We start from the raw sequence: 18,738 nt of genomic DNA, 5'->3' as shown, positions 1-18,738 counted from the left end.
TCAGAAACTGGTCTCTCACGGCAACTACAAAACCAAATATCACATGGTACGTACTAAATGATTGTTGCTACATTATTAGAGTCTACACGCATCCAACTTTCTTTACTTGTCAACTCAAAAATATGTTGTTTTGGTCATAAGATTGAAAAAGAAAGACCCCCCTCCCCCCCGCCCCTCCCCCAAAAATAAATAAATTAGTTGTGTGAATAAGGCTTGTAACAATCCAAGCTACGTGTAATGCATGGGTGAGGGCGTGTAGCCCAAAAATCAACATCACTATCCTGGGGGGCCTAAATGAAGTAGAATTTTTAATATTCTTTGATATATCATAAAGAACTTGTAAGCTGCTGCCAAATGGTGGAGACCAAAGCTGATGAGAGAGACTTTACGTCGTTCTATTGGGACAACAAATTTGGAACTTTACTTCGGTGTTATCTTGAGGCAACATTAAATAAAGATATTTTAAAATAAAATAACTAGATATTTAAAAACTTTATGAAAAATATTATAAATTACAATTCATATCATTTAAACTCTATCATTTAACTCAGCGGAGGGAGTATCCAATTAATCAGAATTAACAGAAAGACCTAACCATACTTGAAGATACTAATGAAAAACTTTGATTCTTTGCGGATTTTTTTTTGGGGGCATTTGTAAACTTGATATTATAGTCTTAATTTGTACATACTAAATCCCTTGGATAATTTAAAGCAGTGCAGAACAAGGATAACAAAACCTAAAACTCTCATTTGTTGAATCCCTTTTTTTCCCCAAGTCATTTTCTTCCAATTTCAACCGTCTAAAGAACTAATCTAAAACTGAACACCACCCAAAATAAACACACTGAAATGTTAAAGCATAAAGCAAAAAAAGGCTGCAAGAAAGAAAAAAAAGCTTCAATGCTCTCTACGTGTAGTGCTTCAGATCAACCACGACAACGCTGACGTTGTCGTAGCTCCGCCTAGCAAGGGCTAGCTTAGTCAAAAGCATCGATGCATCAGAGCAACATTGGTCGGGATCCATCTCGCCGTCGGCTCCATTTCCCGGCATAGACGCCGGCGATGCATTCCTTTTCAGGCACATCCCGGCAACGCCACATGCAGTGTCGTTTGAGACTACGTCCCATAATCCGTCACTTGCTAAAATCAAACAGTCATCCTCCGCCGTGCGATCAGTTACCGTCACTTCTGGCTCGCAGATCACATACGGCTTCAAATAATTATCACCTGCATATTTTACACAAATTTGTAAGTATCATCACGTCCAATTCAGTTATCAAAGCAAAACATAGATCTGTATAATGGGATTAGAAGGTGGAAATCGAACACTCATCAATCCTGTAAAAGATAGTCAACCAATTGAGCTACTCTGATTTTCCGAGATTTGAATTTTAGGTGTGACATTCTGCATTTTTCTTCTCAAATTCCTGATTCTGTCTACGAAGAAGGACAAGTTAATTCTACTTACCAATGGCTCTTGACATAGCCAAAACGCCTGAAACACGAGGGCCGTCCCAGTAGATTACTCTGCCACCAGCTTCCTGGATGCGGTTAAGTTCATCCGGACGATCCGGCTGAAATGTAACATATACACAAAAATTAATCCGATTAGAGAAATAGATCAAGCGATTTTGATTTATCACCAACAATTTCTTTGTTTGTATTGGACGAGGGATTTACTTTTTGATCGTTAGAAAGAGGAATAGCTTTGCCATTTCGGCAAAGAATAGCTCTGGAATCACCACAATTCGCGACAATAATCTTGTCCGGCGTAACAACTGCGACTACCGCCGTTGAACCGACGGCGTCACATTCCGGTGTATGAAGTTCGCACCGGCATGTGGCGCCGGTTACGCTATTGTTCCATTCAATCACTTCTTTGTCCATTCGATTGAAGCTTCGGTTCATTGAATGCTCCCACTCTTCATGATCTCCTTCTTTGTTCTCCAGCTCCTCCTTCACCAGCTCGTGTAACCTCTCTTTACACTTGGTCGCCACCTACAAAATCACACAAATATATATATACACTGCCCACAACTTGTAGAATTAATAAGCTGAAAACGTAAAATTGTCCGCACGGGCGAGGCTGCAGCATTAAATCAACAAGTTGAACTCAATCCAAACAATTTGTGTGAAGAATTGTTGAGATTACTATTGAGTTTTGAATCCACAATTGTGAAGTACTCCTATAATGAATTTAGTGATGAAAATAAAAAGTTTAAATCCTGAATCTGCCAGTATGTACGAGTTAAATTAGGTTATTAACGTACATGAGAGCAGCCGTGACCATCGTAAACGGCAAAGTAATGCAATTCTCCACTGTTTCCTTGTTCCATTTGGCAAAATGAAGGATGAATTGCGACTGCATCTTCCATATCTCTCCTCCTTCCACAAACAGAGGCGAAGCCAAACTTTGGGTAAGCCACTGATTGAACAAGGAGAGTAGAATTCGAAGGACCCAAAAATGGAGTCAAAATAATAGTTGGCGGTGACCCTTTCGTCTCTACTAATCTCAGTTGCTCTTCATCATCGTCGGTGCTAGAACTTTCCACAGCGTTATGACAAATCCTTGAAACAGAACCGGAAATAAGTTTCAATTTTGGACGTTTAATTCCATTCTCTGTTCCGGGTTGAGTTACTCCAGCGATGACTCTTATCTTTCGAAGCTCCATTCTCCTCCTCCTCACCGCCCGTGAACTTGATTCACACGTTGACGATGAATCAGTTTCAGTTACAACTCCAAAACAGACCTCTGCCATTCACACTTTTAAAACAAGCAAGACAACTTCAGAAACTGAAGAGGCCTTTAATTTTTAGTCCCCACTCAGAAAAAATATGCAGTTTACAGAACCATTGCCGGAAAAATTGAGTGCAGTAAACAGAGAGGGAAGAGAGAAGAGAAACGTAGAAATCAATGGCAGATACAATGAGGACCCCGATATAAAGGAAGTCACTTTCGCGGTGTCATTTTTCTATAGGATGATTTAGAAAATAAACATTTTCATATTTCTGTGCAATTATTTTACGTCAAATATTACGCTGTTTCAATTTGTTTAGCTCGATAGGATCAAGAGAATTAGATTAATTATTTTCTTCATCTATTTATCTTTTTACTCTATTTTAAGGAAAGTTACGTGATAGTTTTTAATGACAGATTTTAATATGACATGTTTCACCTATTTTTATAAAAAAATATTTTAATATACAATATATTATCAATTTATTTTTATAATCATAAGATTCAGTTTCTTTTACTTTCCTAATAAATTTTATGTCAAGTAAAAATTGGATAAATAAATAAAAATAAAAATATATAATAACTTATAATTATTTTTTAATTATTTAAATAAAATTTAAATTATATTATATAAATTATGAGAGAGGAATTAAATTTCTACAGGGAAAAATATATTTTTTATGTCACTCAATTTTTATTTTTATAATTTTATGATTTGTTTAAAAAAGAAATATTTAATTTACATTTAAGCGATTTTTCTATTCATTTTGTTAATGACCAAGAGATATTAATTACTGGTTGTAACATATCCTATCAAATAATGTAATGCAGTGGATGAATTAATTAAAGATTTTGAATTTGAGTCTCAAATATAAAAAAGTTCTTGGTAGGAAGTATTTTCTTCAGGATGAGTTCCTACATGGAACGAATTTAAAATAATTGGGCTCCATATGGATATCGAAAATTAAGTAGGCGTTTGGCCATGCAATATCATATCACGATATGAAATCGTGAGATGAAATCAGTGTTTGGACATGCCATTTCATACCGATTCCCTCTTATGATTTCATATCATGAGATGAAATCTCATATCTCCAAAAATCATGATTTGGGAATTCCATATCATTATTTGAGATTTTTTATATAAAAATGAGAAAATGGTCTAACCCCCCTCCCCCCCTCCCCCCAATCTATTACCCAATTCTCAACTACACATTTATTCTTTACGGGAGGTCCTATTACCCCCTAAACATTTTAAAAGTATAATATATACCCCCTTAAAAATGCACGCCCAGATTTATATAAAAAAGTGAATTGCACACGCTATTAGCTTTTTTTAATAAAAAACTTTTATTCTGTAATTATTTTGCATCTATATTTCCCTCTTTTACTTTCCTTTTCCATTCTTCTTTTATTTTGATCTTGACAAATTAATTTTCCAGATTTGAGGATACATTCTATTATTGTCACCATCTTCTTCGAACTTCACCGGAGTTATGAACACTAGAAAAAATTTGATGCTTTCTATTGAAGCAATAATTTAATAATGTTGAGCAACCCATTTCGATCCAATGATTTCATTGATGAATCTACTCAATTGATGGATCTGCTACTTGATGATTTTTTTCTCCATTAATGACTCTAAAGTTCGATCCTCTTGACTTTCGATTTCGATTTTGAGTTATTGTCAATATTTCGCATTAATGAGAAGTAAATATATTGTGAGAAATTTGTGATTTGAGAATGAAAGTTACCTTAAAGATGATAGGTTAGTGAGAGCGGCGACCTGGTGGTGGAGCAGAGCCGCCGCCGATGACTTTCAATTTTAATTTTGAGTTATTGTCAATTTTTCACACTGATGAGAAGTGAATTTACTTTGAGAAATTTTGTGATTTGAGAATAAAAGTTAACTTAATGATGAAAGGTTGGTGAGGACGGCGACCTGGTGGTGGAGTAGAGCCGCCACCGATGTTGCTTTGACGAAGAGAAGAACAAAGTCAATAAAAAGCCGCTGATATTTCTTTGATGAAGAGAAGAAGAAAGACGATTAAAAAAATAAAGAAAACATAAAGATTTTTGAAGGATAAAAACATTATAATGTGAAATTTAAGAAATACTTTTAAAATTAAAGCTTTAATTATTATTTTTACCTCTCACTCTCAAAGAGAGAGTGAACTACGCTTTTTTTTGCTACTTCATCATTTAGGAAGCAAATAATTTTACTTTAAAATAGTGTAAGGGGGTAATAGGACTCTTGTAATGAATAAGTGTGTAGTTGAGATTTCGGGTATAGGTTGAGGGGGTTTTAACATCTTTTCTCTATAAAAATTGACCCACAAATTTATATTTTTTTAAAACAACCCCACATTTATATCTACAAACCATGTATATATAAATAAATTTTATAATCACATCATTAGTTTTTAAAAATGATCATTCTTACCAACATAAAATTTATTATTACTTTTAATTTGGTGAAAATAATAAAGTAATAATTGATTTTGTGAATATAAATAAAAACGGGGAGAGTAATACTTTTTTGTTTTTTCAGGATTAAAATAAAACTTCTCTTTTGGCTACAAATGAAAATGTTTAAAGCCATTTAATATGAAAAAGGACAAAATTGGTGATGAATGTTTGATAAGCACTGCTTCAAATATGTTTAATTTTAGTATGAAATTAATGCACTGAAAAATGTGTAATTGCACACAAGTGAAACAAAACATGAACCATTATGACATTGACACAGAAGTAAAAATTGTCATAATTTATGTAGTGTTACATAATTATTTGCGAGAATACCAAATAAGTAATGAAATATTTATGGTCTATGAGCATTAAAATATAGTTGCGGATGATATTGACCAACAAATGGCGCAAAGTAACAATATTGGTTCGTCTTTTCGATCATACGATTAAGAAATGCAAGTTCAACGTGAGGACATTATACGTACTATGTGGGTGAATTATATTAAAGACTAGTACACTACAATTTATGTTCAATTTTATTTTTATTGAATTAAAGTTTGATCAATTAAACTTAGATGAAACAATTACTTAAGTGGAGAACAAATAACTTTGTAATAATTTATTATGCAATTTTATAAATTTTTGTGTATTTGATAAGACTGAATAAATAATTGAAGCTATTTTAATAATTTTACAATTTATGAGATTCTTATATTTATGAGAAAATAAAATTTCATATCGTATATCCAAACAAAACTTTAATTTTATCTCATAATTTCTTATTATGATATCGTAATTTCATATAGCATGAATCCTAAAAAGATTACTAACTGCAACCCATCATTACAAATTTACAATCAACCAAAACAGTTGCTTCATGTGTTTTAAGTGCAGAGGGTCTTAAACCAAAGAATTTGTGTCCGTATGTTTTCCTTTATGATAACATTCGTCTTTTCATATCTAACACGTATTTTATATAATAATGAGAAGTGTTAAATAGCCAGAAAATATGGCAAGAATTTGGTTAGAAAATTAATTTTTTTTTTAAAACAAACTGATCATTTTTTAATTTTTTAGTTAAAATGTATTTAAGTTAAAAGGATAAGAATGTTTAAAAGTTAAAATAGCATAAAAAAAATATCATTCTGACCAGATTTTCTGCCCAAAAAGATTTTCCGTTATATAATACTACTATAAAAGAAGGAAAAGTGAACATGAAATGTGGTACGAAAAAAATACTTTCTCTGTGACACGTAAATGAATTTTCAAACAAAATAAATATGTTGTCCGCCTCAATTTGTTAAAGACCTAACAACATTTCGTCAAATGTCAATTTGATCATTAATTAGATCATACTCATTAAATAAAATGAAAATATAAATGCATTCTTTGCAATTTGTGGTCTAAATTTTAGCATGCTTATTAAATAACATGAAAATATAAAATTGGGAAAATATCTACAGAATGGATGTGTGGGACAAATCTGGAATTAAGGTCTTGGATTTTTTTTTTTAAAATTTGAAGTCTTAGATTTTGAGCCTTGAGTATGAGAAAGTTTTAATAGAGAGTGCTTCTCCTTGAATGGGCAATATGCAACATGAATTCAAATTAATCGAACTCCCATACAAATATGGAACATCGGATGAAGATAAAGAATATGAAAAAAATATTGAAAATACTTCGTACTATTGACAATCTTAAAAATATATTTTTGCTTGACTAAATAAACTTAAATACATTTTTTATCTTGCCACATATGGGTAATACATTCCTAAAATTCTCATCAAGTTTAGGAGTGTTTTCAATTTCTCTTGACTTTTTATTAAGAGATATGTTTGTGCTCCTACTTGTTTGGGACCACTTCCTATATCACGTGGTAGATTGAGATCAGATCATATTTAAGTTGAGATAATCAAATACAAAATATTTTTAAGATCGTTAATAATTCGAAGATAAAACTAAAAATTTATGCTAGGTTCAAAAATGTTTTTGATATTTTTTTCAAAAAATATTTTAAATATTTTAATAAGAGCTAAAAGTGAGAAACGTGGCAAAAGTAGGAGATCGGAAGAGGCAGGCATAGCAGGTCGCGATGTTGACGGGTGAGACGAGTTGTCCGCAAAGCTTCCTTTGATATTCGCGCTCGACACAATTGATATAAATAGTCGTTTCTTTAAATTTTAAAATATTAGTAAGAGTTAATTTTTTTTTTAAAATTACGCGTATAAGCAAACATATATTATTAGTTAACATAATTATAGTTTGTCCTAATTATAATTTGCGACCTATTTTTAGTTATAATTATGCGACTTAGCTTTTTAATTTTGTATAATTCGCATATTTGTATAATTCAAAATTTATATAATATAATTTATATAACTTTTGTATAATTCAGAATTTGTATAATATATTTTTTATAACTGTTTGCACTTCTAATGTTTATAATTGTATAAATTCGTTATTTCAAGTTTATACAAAAATAACTTAATTATACAAATATACCAGCGAATTATACAAACGAAACAGCTTAAACTGTAGTTATAGACCATAAATATTTAAACTATAGCTATGAACCATAATTAAGTTTATTATAGTGACTATTTGCGAAAATTTCTCCTTAAAAAAATTATAATTACACATTTTATATTTTGTGAAATAATGCATATAACATTGCTTAATGTGTATTGATAGCTTTTTATATTTGTTAGTATAATTAATTTTGATATTTAAACTAAATTTTAAATAAAATAGTTGTACATTTTATCTCAAAATTGCCAAACGGACTTAATCTTGTAAATATTGAGTTTAGTGCAAGAAACCCGAAATTTTGTTTGCCGAAAAAATGGAAAAGTTTCCACGTATCCCTTATTCCTTGTGGCCGACAATTCCACGTAGTTATGATAGTGACACTCCATCTAACATATTGCCACCTTTCTCATTCCCAACTTTCTATTGTCTTTTCACTATCACTTCCTCTCTGTCTCACTATTTTTAGTAAATACTACTCCACTAACAACTTTATTAGTAGTAAAATTAAACAAAATTTCATACACCCCTCTCAATTAAAAGAAAGCCTAATATACTTTTTGGTTTTAATATCTATATATAAATCTAATTAAATTAGATTTCGTGTCGAAAAGTCATATATTAAAGATCAAATAATCTCTAAATAATGAGACTCGAAAATTTAAATTTAAAACATCTGATTAAATCTGAAAAAGTACTAACCCCTCCGCGACAAATCTTATTTACTGCTGGTCCAACTGCCTTGTACCCCAACTGATAATGAGGATTTTGTCACCTAAAATGAATTTGCATAATGCAAAGAATTGATTAAAGGTAAGGACACGTGTTAGGATCGATGTTTTAGAGGGAATTTGGATTGTTGGCGATTGGCAGCCTGGCATGACAATTGTAAAGAAAATGACAGACAAAACGGTCTCCAAGGAAGTATTGCTTCTCCAAGGAGTAATAATTTTTGGAAAAATAGTTTAGAAACGGAAAAGGGTCAAAATTACCTCCGAACTATATGAAATAGATCATTTATATCCTTCGTTACATTTTAGGATTAAAAATGCCCCTGCTATTATCCTAAGAGACCACAAATACCCTCAAGAGTTAACAACCAAATTTTTGTTGACGTGGCAAGCCACGTGGGACTAATCCTTCCACCTAAGCGTTGCCAACTAGGATTCACTACAAAAGAACTAGACCTTTAGCGGCAACAACAGTCGCCACAAAAGCCCAGAAAATTGTCACTAAAAGTTTTTAACATTAAATTCTAATTTTGTGTTTTTTTCTTCATTGTTTTTAAAAAAACCAAATATGATATCGATTAAGTAGGAGTTTGAAGACACTATATGATTTATTTTTATGTCATATGTAAATGTATAAAATGTACAATGATGCATTATATATATATAGTAGGAGATTTGAATCGAGAAGTAATTTTGATTATTTTTTGTAATAATATTGGATGTTTTTAATATGGATATTGCAAGTTATTTATTTTAGAAAATTAGGTCTCAATCGAAAACTAATTATCATATTTTTTTGTTGAAAAAATTGATTTTACTAGCGAATGGTTGTTGGAGCCTTAGTTGCCACTAAAAATCACTCATAACCTTTAGTGGCAATATTTTGGGATTTTGTGGCGACTTTGTCGCCACTAAAAGTCAAGTTCTTTTGTAGTGAATCTTAGTTGGCAATGCTTAGGTGGAGGGATTAGTCCCATGTGGCTTGCCACGTCACTAAAAAATTGGGGTGTTAACTCTTGAGGGTATTTGTGGTCTCCTGGGATAACTGCAGGGGTATTTTTTATCCCAAAATGTAATAGAGGGTATAAGTGGTCTATTTCGCATAGTTCAGGGGCAATTTTGACCATTTTCCGGTTTAGAAATAATCAAAACAATATAATAATAAATAAGTAACTTTAATATTCATTCTTAAATACTCCACTCCTTTCGTTTCACAAAGAATAATCTCCTTTCCTTTTTACTCAATTTTAGAAAAATGACCTCTTTCCTTTTTTGGTAACATTTTACTTTTTGCTTTCCACGTGACATGTTTAAGACCACAAGATTAAGGGCAATTTTGTACATTGACATAACTTTAATTTAGGACCACAAGATTCAATTTATTTTTTTAATTTCTTAAACTTTGTGTCAAGTTAAACCAGATCAATCTTTTTGAAACGGAGGAAGTACTTTTGCTATGGGGCATTGTACCTCTACCTTTCATGGACTAAAGGGAGTACTGCACAATTCTTTTATTTAAAAATCGGGAAAGTGTCAAAAATATTCTTAAATTATATGAAAAAAATAAAAATATCTCCCGTTTGTAATTTGGTCCAAAATGCACTTATCGTTAATATTTTGATCCAAAAATACTCTTATTGTTTTTTAATGGGTCAAAAATACTCATTTTTCAAATAAATATATAGTTTATTTCCTTTTTAACACATTTTTTCTAATAATATTTTTTAAAAAAAATTAGCAAATATTTATTTTACTTCAATTCAGAAAATAAAATAAAAAATAAAAATATTTTTTATTTTATTATAATTTCTTTTATCGTTATATAAATATAAATTAATGATGAATATACTTATGATTTATATATATATACATATGACATATTATTTGACTCATTTAAATTACATCACATAAATTAAAAGGTGTTACAAGACAATAGCATTGAAGATTGAACCATGGGAGTACGTAATTTTCAACTCTAAACCAATGAGTATTGTGATAAAATGATAAGTAAACTTTCAAACATAAATTCAGATTTATTCAGACTCTAATCGCAAAACGTTAGTCGGTGCTGTCCGAAGTGACATATATAGATCCAACTAATTTTAATTAAGCATGAGCATGACTAAGAAAGAAGGAAGAAGGATAGATGACGTGAAGGGAAACTAAGCAGGTGTAGTGGTATGCAAGAAAGTGTACACGTATGTTTTCAAATGCTACATGTATATCTTCAATACATGCTCAGTGTCTCTCTCTGCAGTAAAGAGGCAAACAAGTGCGTGATTTTCAGTGTTAACCAAGTGCCCCGCGCGCCTCATACTTTACTATTGGAAACAAGAAGAATAGCCTTGAGAGTTCGGACATCACATGAAAAGCCATTTCTGTATTTCTATCTACAAGGTGAATTCATAAGATCAACTAGTATCACATAATTGTTTTTAGTGTGATAATTAATTAATATGAAACGGAGAGAGTAACAAGTAAAACCTAAACTATACTACTCGCTTTTGAAAACTGAAAAGCAATATATGTTGTAAAACTAAAGTAAAACAAGACAAGAAATATAAAAGATGATAGCAATAGAAATAGGAAAACAAGAGATGAGAGCTTTTCTTATTCTTTATAGTATTCAAGTGTTCACCAAATCTTCAAGTATATACAATATGAATCCTTATGCCTCTATTTATAGTGTAACATAGAGACATACAAAAGGTTAGTCATAAACATGACATTAACATGAATATAATGGGAAGGTTATGAAAGTGAAAGATTACAAGAATAATGGTTATAAATGTGGAGGTTATAGTTATCTTTATAATGGAGGAAAGTAATGGAGTAACTTCTTGATGTAGTGGACATCCACAATATATTATTTATAACACTCCCCCTTGCATGTCTATAGATAATATGCCTCGTTAAAACCTTACTAGGAAAAAACCCCTGGGAAAAAAATCCTAGTGAAGGAAAAAGAGTACACATATCTTTTAATACGCTTTGAATGTTGCCTCGTTAAAAACCTTACCATGAAAACCCAATTGGGATAAAACCATGGTTAAGGAAAAGAGTACAATGCGTATTTTTCTCCCCCTGATAAAAATATTATTTGATATCTCGGAGACGATGCATTCCAATCTTATATCACAACTTCTCAAATATTGATGTTGGCAATCCTTAGTGAATAAGTTTACAAGATTATCACTTGAATGAGTCTTTGAACTTCTATCTCACCATTTTGTTGAAGATAATGTGTGAAAAATACTTTTGGTGAAATATGTTTGTCCGACCTCCTTTGATTGTATCCTCCCTTCAATTGAGTTATATATTATTTTCGTTTATGGTGGTTAGAATATCCTTTGCCAAAGGAAAATCACATATTTTCTGAATATGATAGATCATGATTCCAACCATACACGCTTCCGACTTACTTCATAGATCAATATTATTTCTGTATGATTTGAATAAGTGGATACCAATGTTTGATTCTTTGAATGCCAATATATTGTTGTGCCTCCATATATAAACAAATAGCTCATTTACGATCGAGCTTTATGCAGATCAAATAAATATTCTGCATACATAATCAAATCATTTCTAACTCAGAGATTGATCATTTCAATTTTATATGTTGCTCGTCTTTTATTCTCAAAGAAAATCACACAACTTCTATGTGTTGAGTCACTTGCTTTGTTAGTTTCTTGGCATAACATGAATGATAATATGACAATTCCCTCACATAACTTTTTATATATATATATCAAATAATCTTCTAGCATTTGCATAACCAACAATCTGTAAGTGCACCAATTGCACTAATAAATGGCATTTTTAATTATTTCATGAGGTTGAAAAGATTTTTTTTTCTCTGTATTAAGCAATCTTAGAACCATTGGGTACTTAATGGAATTGTTTTAAGACCTTTTAAATCCTTCAAGAATTTTCATACAACCTTTATCGTCTAGTTAGACATGATAATCAGTCATTATAAATATTCAAGTATTTCATCTATTGCCAGACTGAAATAAGTCTCATTGCATCCACCACTGGAGAACATATCTCCATTTAATAATGTCAAGACTTCTGCGAAAACCCTTTATGCCCCGAGGCACAAACAATACTTTATATCTTACGGTAATACTTTCGCACAATGATTCATGTGTACCCACTGACATATATTTTGATTTATGAACTATAAGTTCAAAAACATCACTTTTATAAGTGAATTGAATAGTGCATTTTATTTGGCCAATCTTTTATACGTCCATATTATATGACAGATTCGAATATAAGATCCTCGTAACTACTTATAGCATTGAGTGCTACTTCATATCAAAGATACTGTCGACGGTCATTTGACTCAATTCCAATATGACATAACTTATCGAGATCTCTTCATTTTTCATCATTTTCATGTACCTGAACCTTTGCCAAGGTTTTATGATGTGTTATGTCATAGTGCTCTTTCAAAGCACTTACCTCATTATCATGACCATTTTGATAATTTGCACCTCTCCTTCCTCAAGGAGTTTTATGTTTGGAATCGATGGTCTATCACGCTTCTAGCGTACCATAGACTCTGTCCTTCAAGGACTATTTATTGGAGCATTTGCAGCTTAATTAAAATATTGGGTCAACAAATACATCTGACAAATTATTTACAACATTTTGCAAATGAATTATCTCTTGAATTTCAAGTTTACATTTTTTTAACGAGGATCTAGATAATTCACCCCACATATAATTTCAGCTGCTAAACATATCTCCCCCTAATGTTAGAAAATCTAACATTCACCCCCAACCTCATTTGGGGATCCATCTTTGTGCGTGGTGGAACAATAAAATCATATGTGCACACATCAATTTTTTTAGATGAAAGTTATTTGGTTCCTGACCTTGAACCAATTGTGATAGGAAAATCTTTTTGGCTAGATGCATACACGTTAAATAAACTCATTTCATACCAAATTTTATTTGAGAGATTTGTTCTCATAATTATTGGTCTAGCTATAATTGGAGGCATACAATTTCTGCTAAACCAACCAACATTATCAAGATAATTTTATAGTTTGAAACTGTGCTCTTAATTTAACAATTCGAGCAAACAACCTTACAAAAACCAATTTGTAAGTTGATACAAATGCACATGTGACCATACCATAGATGTATCTATTAAATCATAAAGTAAGCAGTCCACATGGCAGGTGAACGGGCCCATATTCACCTTTTTATATGTTCCAAATAATTTCAGGGGATACAATCCCAACCTTTGTTGGTACAATGATCATTTTATAATGAGAACAAGCAACACATGAGAATTCTTGAAGAGTCTTTTATTTCTTCAACATATAACCCTATGAATTCTCAATTCTTTTGCATCACATTTGAACCGAAATGGTCAACCGGTTATACCAACTGATATTTATTCTAGTGAACTTCTAGTTTACTTTTGCATGTGATTCCATTATCATGCTTATATTTGTATACAACAAACAAGCGAAAGGCAGGTAACCTTTTATGTAAATATTCATAACCCGCTTTGATTGTAGTAATCTGAAGATATTTAATCTTTCAATAATTTACAGACTCAATATAATAATTTTTTTTCTATTCCTCCGAAACTTAAAAAAAAATCTTTTGAGACTTACTACAACCTCAATATTATGAACTATTTTCATTTCTGGATAGTAACAAATTAGTTCTTCCGAAACTCTTAAGTTTGTGTACTGCCACAAATTTCACAACACCATTCTTATGGTGACCATCTCCTTCAAGGAGAAAATTATAATTATTGTCATGGTTAAAATTATTACATACAAGATTATTTCTTGACAACCAATGACAAATTTGTGTTGCCACACAACAACATTTACTTCGGTCATGACCACAACCTTTATAAAAAAGAATAATTTCTTTCTTTTGTCCTCTAACAGTTCATAATAAAACATACCACAATATTTGTGTAGTACTCAAAGTATATGACCAAAATGATCATTTATGTCAAAATATATTTTTTTTCAATATCTCAAACCTCCCGCAGAGGTGAGATGTGACATTTATCCAACCATACATGAACATGTCTTTATCTATACGAACAGAAGTCACATTTTCTTCAAGAAATGAACCATAACCATTTGTGCATGCTCCATAATTTTTTATCAGAAACTCATTGTCGTGCTTTGGCATTATCAAATTTATGTGACTCACCTCAACATCACTTTAAGAGGTCAAATGTACCATATGTACTACCACTTTGTATTCCTTTATTTTGATGGAGGATTTACAAAACTTTTAAAATTGTCTTGCATCAACAACAATGTGCCCAATATCTTTTCATACCACTTTGATGGATAAAAATTACATTCACATTTGAAGGACCACCTTAAGAGACAATGTGCCCAATAACCTTTCATACCACTTTGATGGACAAAATTACCTTCACATTTGAAGGACCATCTAACAATCCTTAATCATTAACATTTTACCACTCTTATATTCATACATTCAACCACTTGTCATTTTTCAGACATATTATGCACTGCTACTACATTCACATAAGAGAATGGAGCAAATTAATTGGGCAAATTTCATGACTTTAGTCAAAAGTATATAACTTTATGTTTGTTATCATCATATCATCACTATAGTGTATTAGGACTTAAACCCAATGTCTTACCCATATAAAGACGTCTTTGGTCATAAATCAATGGGACTTGAACCCAACTTCTTATTATCATAATGCACCGAGACTTTATAATGGAAGAAAGTAATGGAGTAACTTCTTGATGTAGTGGACATCCACAATATATTATTTTATAACAATATAATAATTGTTAGATTTTAAAAGATGTGAATGAAAAATGAAGAGTTGCGATTTTTATGAAGAGTTGTGACTTTAATGAAAAGTTGTGACACTTATGAGAAGTTGTGACTTCTATGAAAAGTTGTGACTTTTATGAAAGACTGTGACCTTTTCGAAAGATTGTGACTTTTCTAAAGGATTGTGACATTTCCGATAAGGCACATATAAGAACATTCACACTACCCTTTGTTGTCTATATAAATAGAGGGATTTCCTTGCATTTTAAGAGAACCAATTTTCTGGACTTCTTTTACTACTACTAAATCTAGTATTCTAAGTGTAGTTTACTGCCGTTGAGTGGTTCGCTGATATCATGGTTATAGATATTGATATATCGGTGAGTAAGATCGTTCTATCATGGAAGGATATATTTCATTAACCTCGGATACTAGAGGGGAATAATTTTTCTTAAGGGACATTGTACATTCAATGAGCTCGATTTTCTTTTTTGAAAAAAATATTTTGTATATCGTTTCTAATATGTTTCTGATTCTATTTTCTCTACTAGTTTTAAATTCTAGTTTTGAAAATACTCTTTACACTTTGTTGTTTCTTAACAAGTTTTTCAAATTTTTTGTTCTAAGTATCTTCGAAATGATAAACAACAATAATATTATATTCTTATTTTTGTAATAACATAAAAGTTGTATTGATGTAACTTATAAGTTATCATACTATAATTGTTTGCTATAGTTAGGGGCGGCTCAATGCAATCAGAGGCCTAAAACGAAATTTCAATTAGAGGCCTAAAATCTAAATAAACTTCATATGCATTAATTATTTTTTAAAAAATTACATTTTTAAATGCAAAGTATACAGAATATTTTTTTTATAAATGATTTATTCGATTTCTCTTTCAATTATTAACTTTAGATAAGATTTTATCAATTCAACGTTGAAAAATACTTTCTTACTCGGGCAATTATTATATGAATTGTTAACATAGAATTTGATTCAAGAAATTGATAATTTTGTATACCCCACATTTTACTATGCTTGTTGTAATGGTTGAAAATCTAAGAAGAAATAGAATTTTTTTTTACAATTCACTTTGTTCAACACTTTTCGACTATTGATTCATATTTTTGATAGAGTATTACTCTAACATATCAAAAATTAAAAAAGAGAGTGTAAAAGGAGTTAAAAAAATAAAATAATGTAAATATTAACATAGAGAGTGTAAGAAAATAAAACAATTTTTCTTGATTTCTTCTATTTAAATGAGATTAAAGAGAATAAAATAATAATTTTTATTTTAAAAAATATATTTTATCATAAATAATTAATCTTTTCTATAAAAAAATTAACACATAATTTATTATTGATAAAAAATTGAGGCCCCCTAAAATTGGGGGCCTAAGGCCAATATGCCTTATTCATATAAGCATAGAGCCGGCCCTGACTATAGTATATTAAGAGACAATAATAAATACTAATATTTATAACTAGAGATTCTATATAAATATTACTAAAGACTTTAATGACTTTAAATATAATGATATTAATTCAATAAAAACTAATATATTTTTGCGGGCAATATTAAAAAAAACTATTGCTTTTGTTACAGTGCCGCTTTCTATCAAACCAGAATGAATTTCATACGATCCATGTTAAAAAAAGTTAAATTTTAGGTTTAGCAAACATAAAAATTATATTTGTATGTTATAGTTATAGTTTGCATAATTGCGCTTTATAACAAATTTTATGTTTGCTATAGCTATTAATCTATATATTTCGATATACTTATACATAAAATCAATTGTATAAGTATATATTCGTATATATATGTGTGTATTATATTTTTTAAATATAAATCTATATATATGTAATTGTATTTTTGTATACTACTGTAAGTTGTATAAGTATATGTTTTTTTGTTGTGATTTCCAACTGTGTATGGATATGTGTATTATATGTATTAAATATAAATTTGTATATGTATATGTAACTATATTTTTTGTATACAGATAGATTTGTATACAAATCTCTCTTTCTCGCTTTATACAAACACAAATTATACATTGTATATTGTATAATTTGTGTTTGTATAAGCGAGAAAGAGATAAAGACAAAAGAGAACTGAGCAGGGAAAGATTTGTATTGTATAATTATAAGTGCATAGGATGAAGAAATATGTATTTGTATGTGTATATACAGTTTTCTCTCGCTTTATACAAACACAAACACAATTTATACAATTGTGTTTGTATAAAGTGAGAGAGGCGAGGGAGAGTGGCGAGCGAGATTTCTGGGGAGAGAGGCGAGTGACAAACAAAATTAAATGAAACTTTGGTTATATATAACATTTATTTTGAATTAATAATTTGCTACTTTATATCATTTTCCTAAAAAAAAAAAAGAATTTAATTTGACACACTTATGTTGACTGGGAAGATAACACTAACTTTATTTAGGAACTAAGAAAGGCAACATGCATCTGTGCAAATATCCATCTATGTAAGATCACGATTAGTCTTGACATACAATACTTGCATTATGTGCAAATAAAAAAAAAACAAATCAAATCCATTAAGTTAAATCATACTAAAATCACAAGTACCCAAACTCATACTCCGTCCTTTTCAATTTATCTATTTCATTTTTAAAAAAAATATTTTTCTTTTTCTGTAACTTTTTCATTTCAAATTTCGATGTACATGTATATAGCACGAGAATAAATTAATATATTGCTTAGTATATCTATAATTTAAGACACAAAAATCAAACATCTTTAAAATCTTTATAGTAAATTTAATGTAAAATTAAAATCAGATAAATAAATTAAAACGTGTTCAAATTTTGAATTGGTCATGATTTGGTTTGGCATGAGAGAGGGAGATATCAAAGCATGCAACGCGGAAGTCTGCTAAGTGTGCTGAGTGTCTCTGTAACTAATACAGCAAAGATGGTTTTGCCGCACTTTTGAATCTTAGATTGAAATAGAACTTTCAGAATGAATATTCATCTGTGGGCTGCTGCTGGTTTTTGTGACCTCATACATGATCCACCCCTTCCAATTTATAGTATGTCAATTACGACACAATTTTATATTTGGAAACTTAGATTATAGATCTGTATAATGTATCAAAATATTTTTAAATATTTGAGTCTTAAACATATCAAATAGGATAGTGTATTTTATTGATATTAAGTTATTAGAGTGGTTGAGTTGGTCCAATAAGCGATATTTCAGAAAGAAAGATCAGACTTAGTATAATTTTTACCTCTGGTATAATTTGTGATCTATTGCGCAAAAATAAAAATAAAATAGCACCTAGCAATTGCGGATTTTCCAAAAAACTATTATTGATATTACAAAGCTATTTTTGGGGTGTGGGGTTCAGTGCTTTCACCTATCAATTTGTTAAAGATTGATGCATATCCGAGTCTTAGAAGAGAACCTACGGATATGTGGGAACT

At 30.4% G+C, this 18,738-nt stretch overlaps 1 protein-coding gene across 1 annotated transcript; it reads right to left on the bottom strand.

The window, feature by feature from the left end:
- Positions 1–662: 662 nt before the first annotated feature.
- LOC125807906 (probable protein phosphatase 2C 24) lies at positions 663–2,973 on the bottom strand. Its single transcript, XM_049487655.1, has 4 exons — positions 2,273–2,973; positions 1,683–2,000; positions 1,471–1,576; positions 663–1,229 (listed from the first exon to the last, which is right to left on the bottom strand). Exons 1-4 carry the CDS (start codon positions 2,759–2,761, stop codon positions 910–912), a joined length of 1,233 nt encoding a protein of 410 aa, XP_049343612.1. The 5' UTR covers positions 2,762–2,973; the 3' UTR covers positions 663–909.
- Positions 2,974–18,738: the final 15,765 nt, after the last annotated feature.

The sequence above is a fragment of the Solanum verrucosum genome, unplaced genomic scaffold, assembly GCF_900185275.1.
Source record: "Solanum verrucosum unplaced genomic scaffold, falcon-dt-bn FXZP01000183.1, whole genome shotgun sequence".
In the NCBI taxonomy this organism is placed as follows: domain Eukaryota; kingdom Viridiplantae; phylum Streptophyta; class Magnoliopsida; order Solanales; family Solanaceae; genus Solanum; species Solanum verrucosum.
This window is presented reverse-complemented; position numbering and strand designations above follow the sequence as displayed.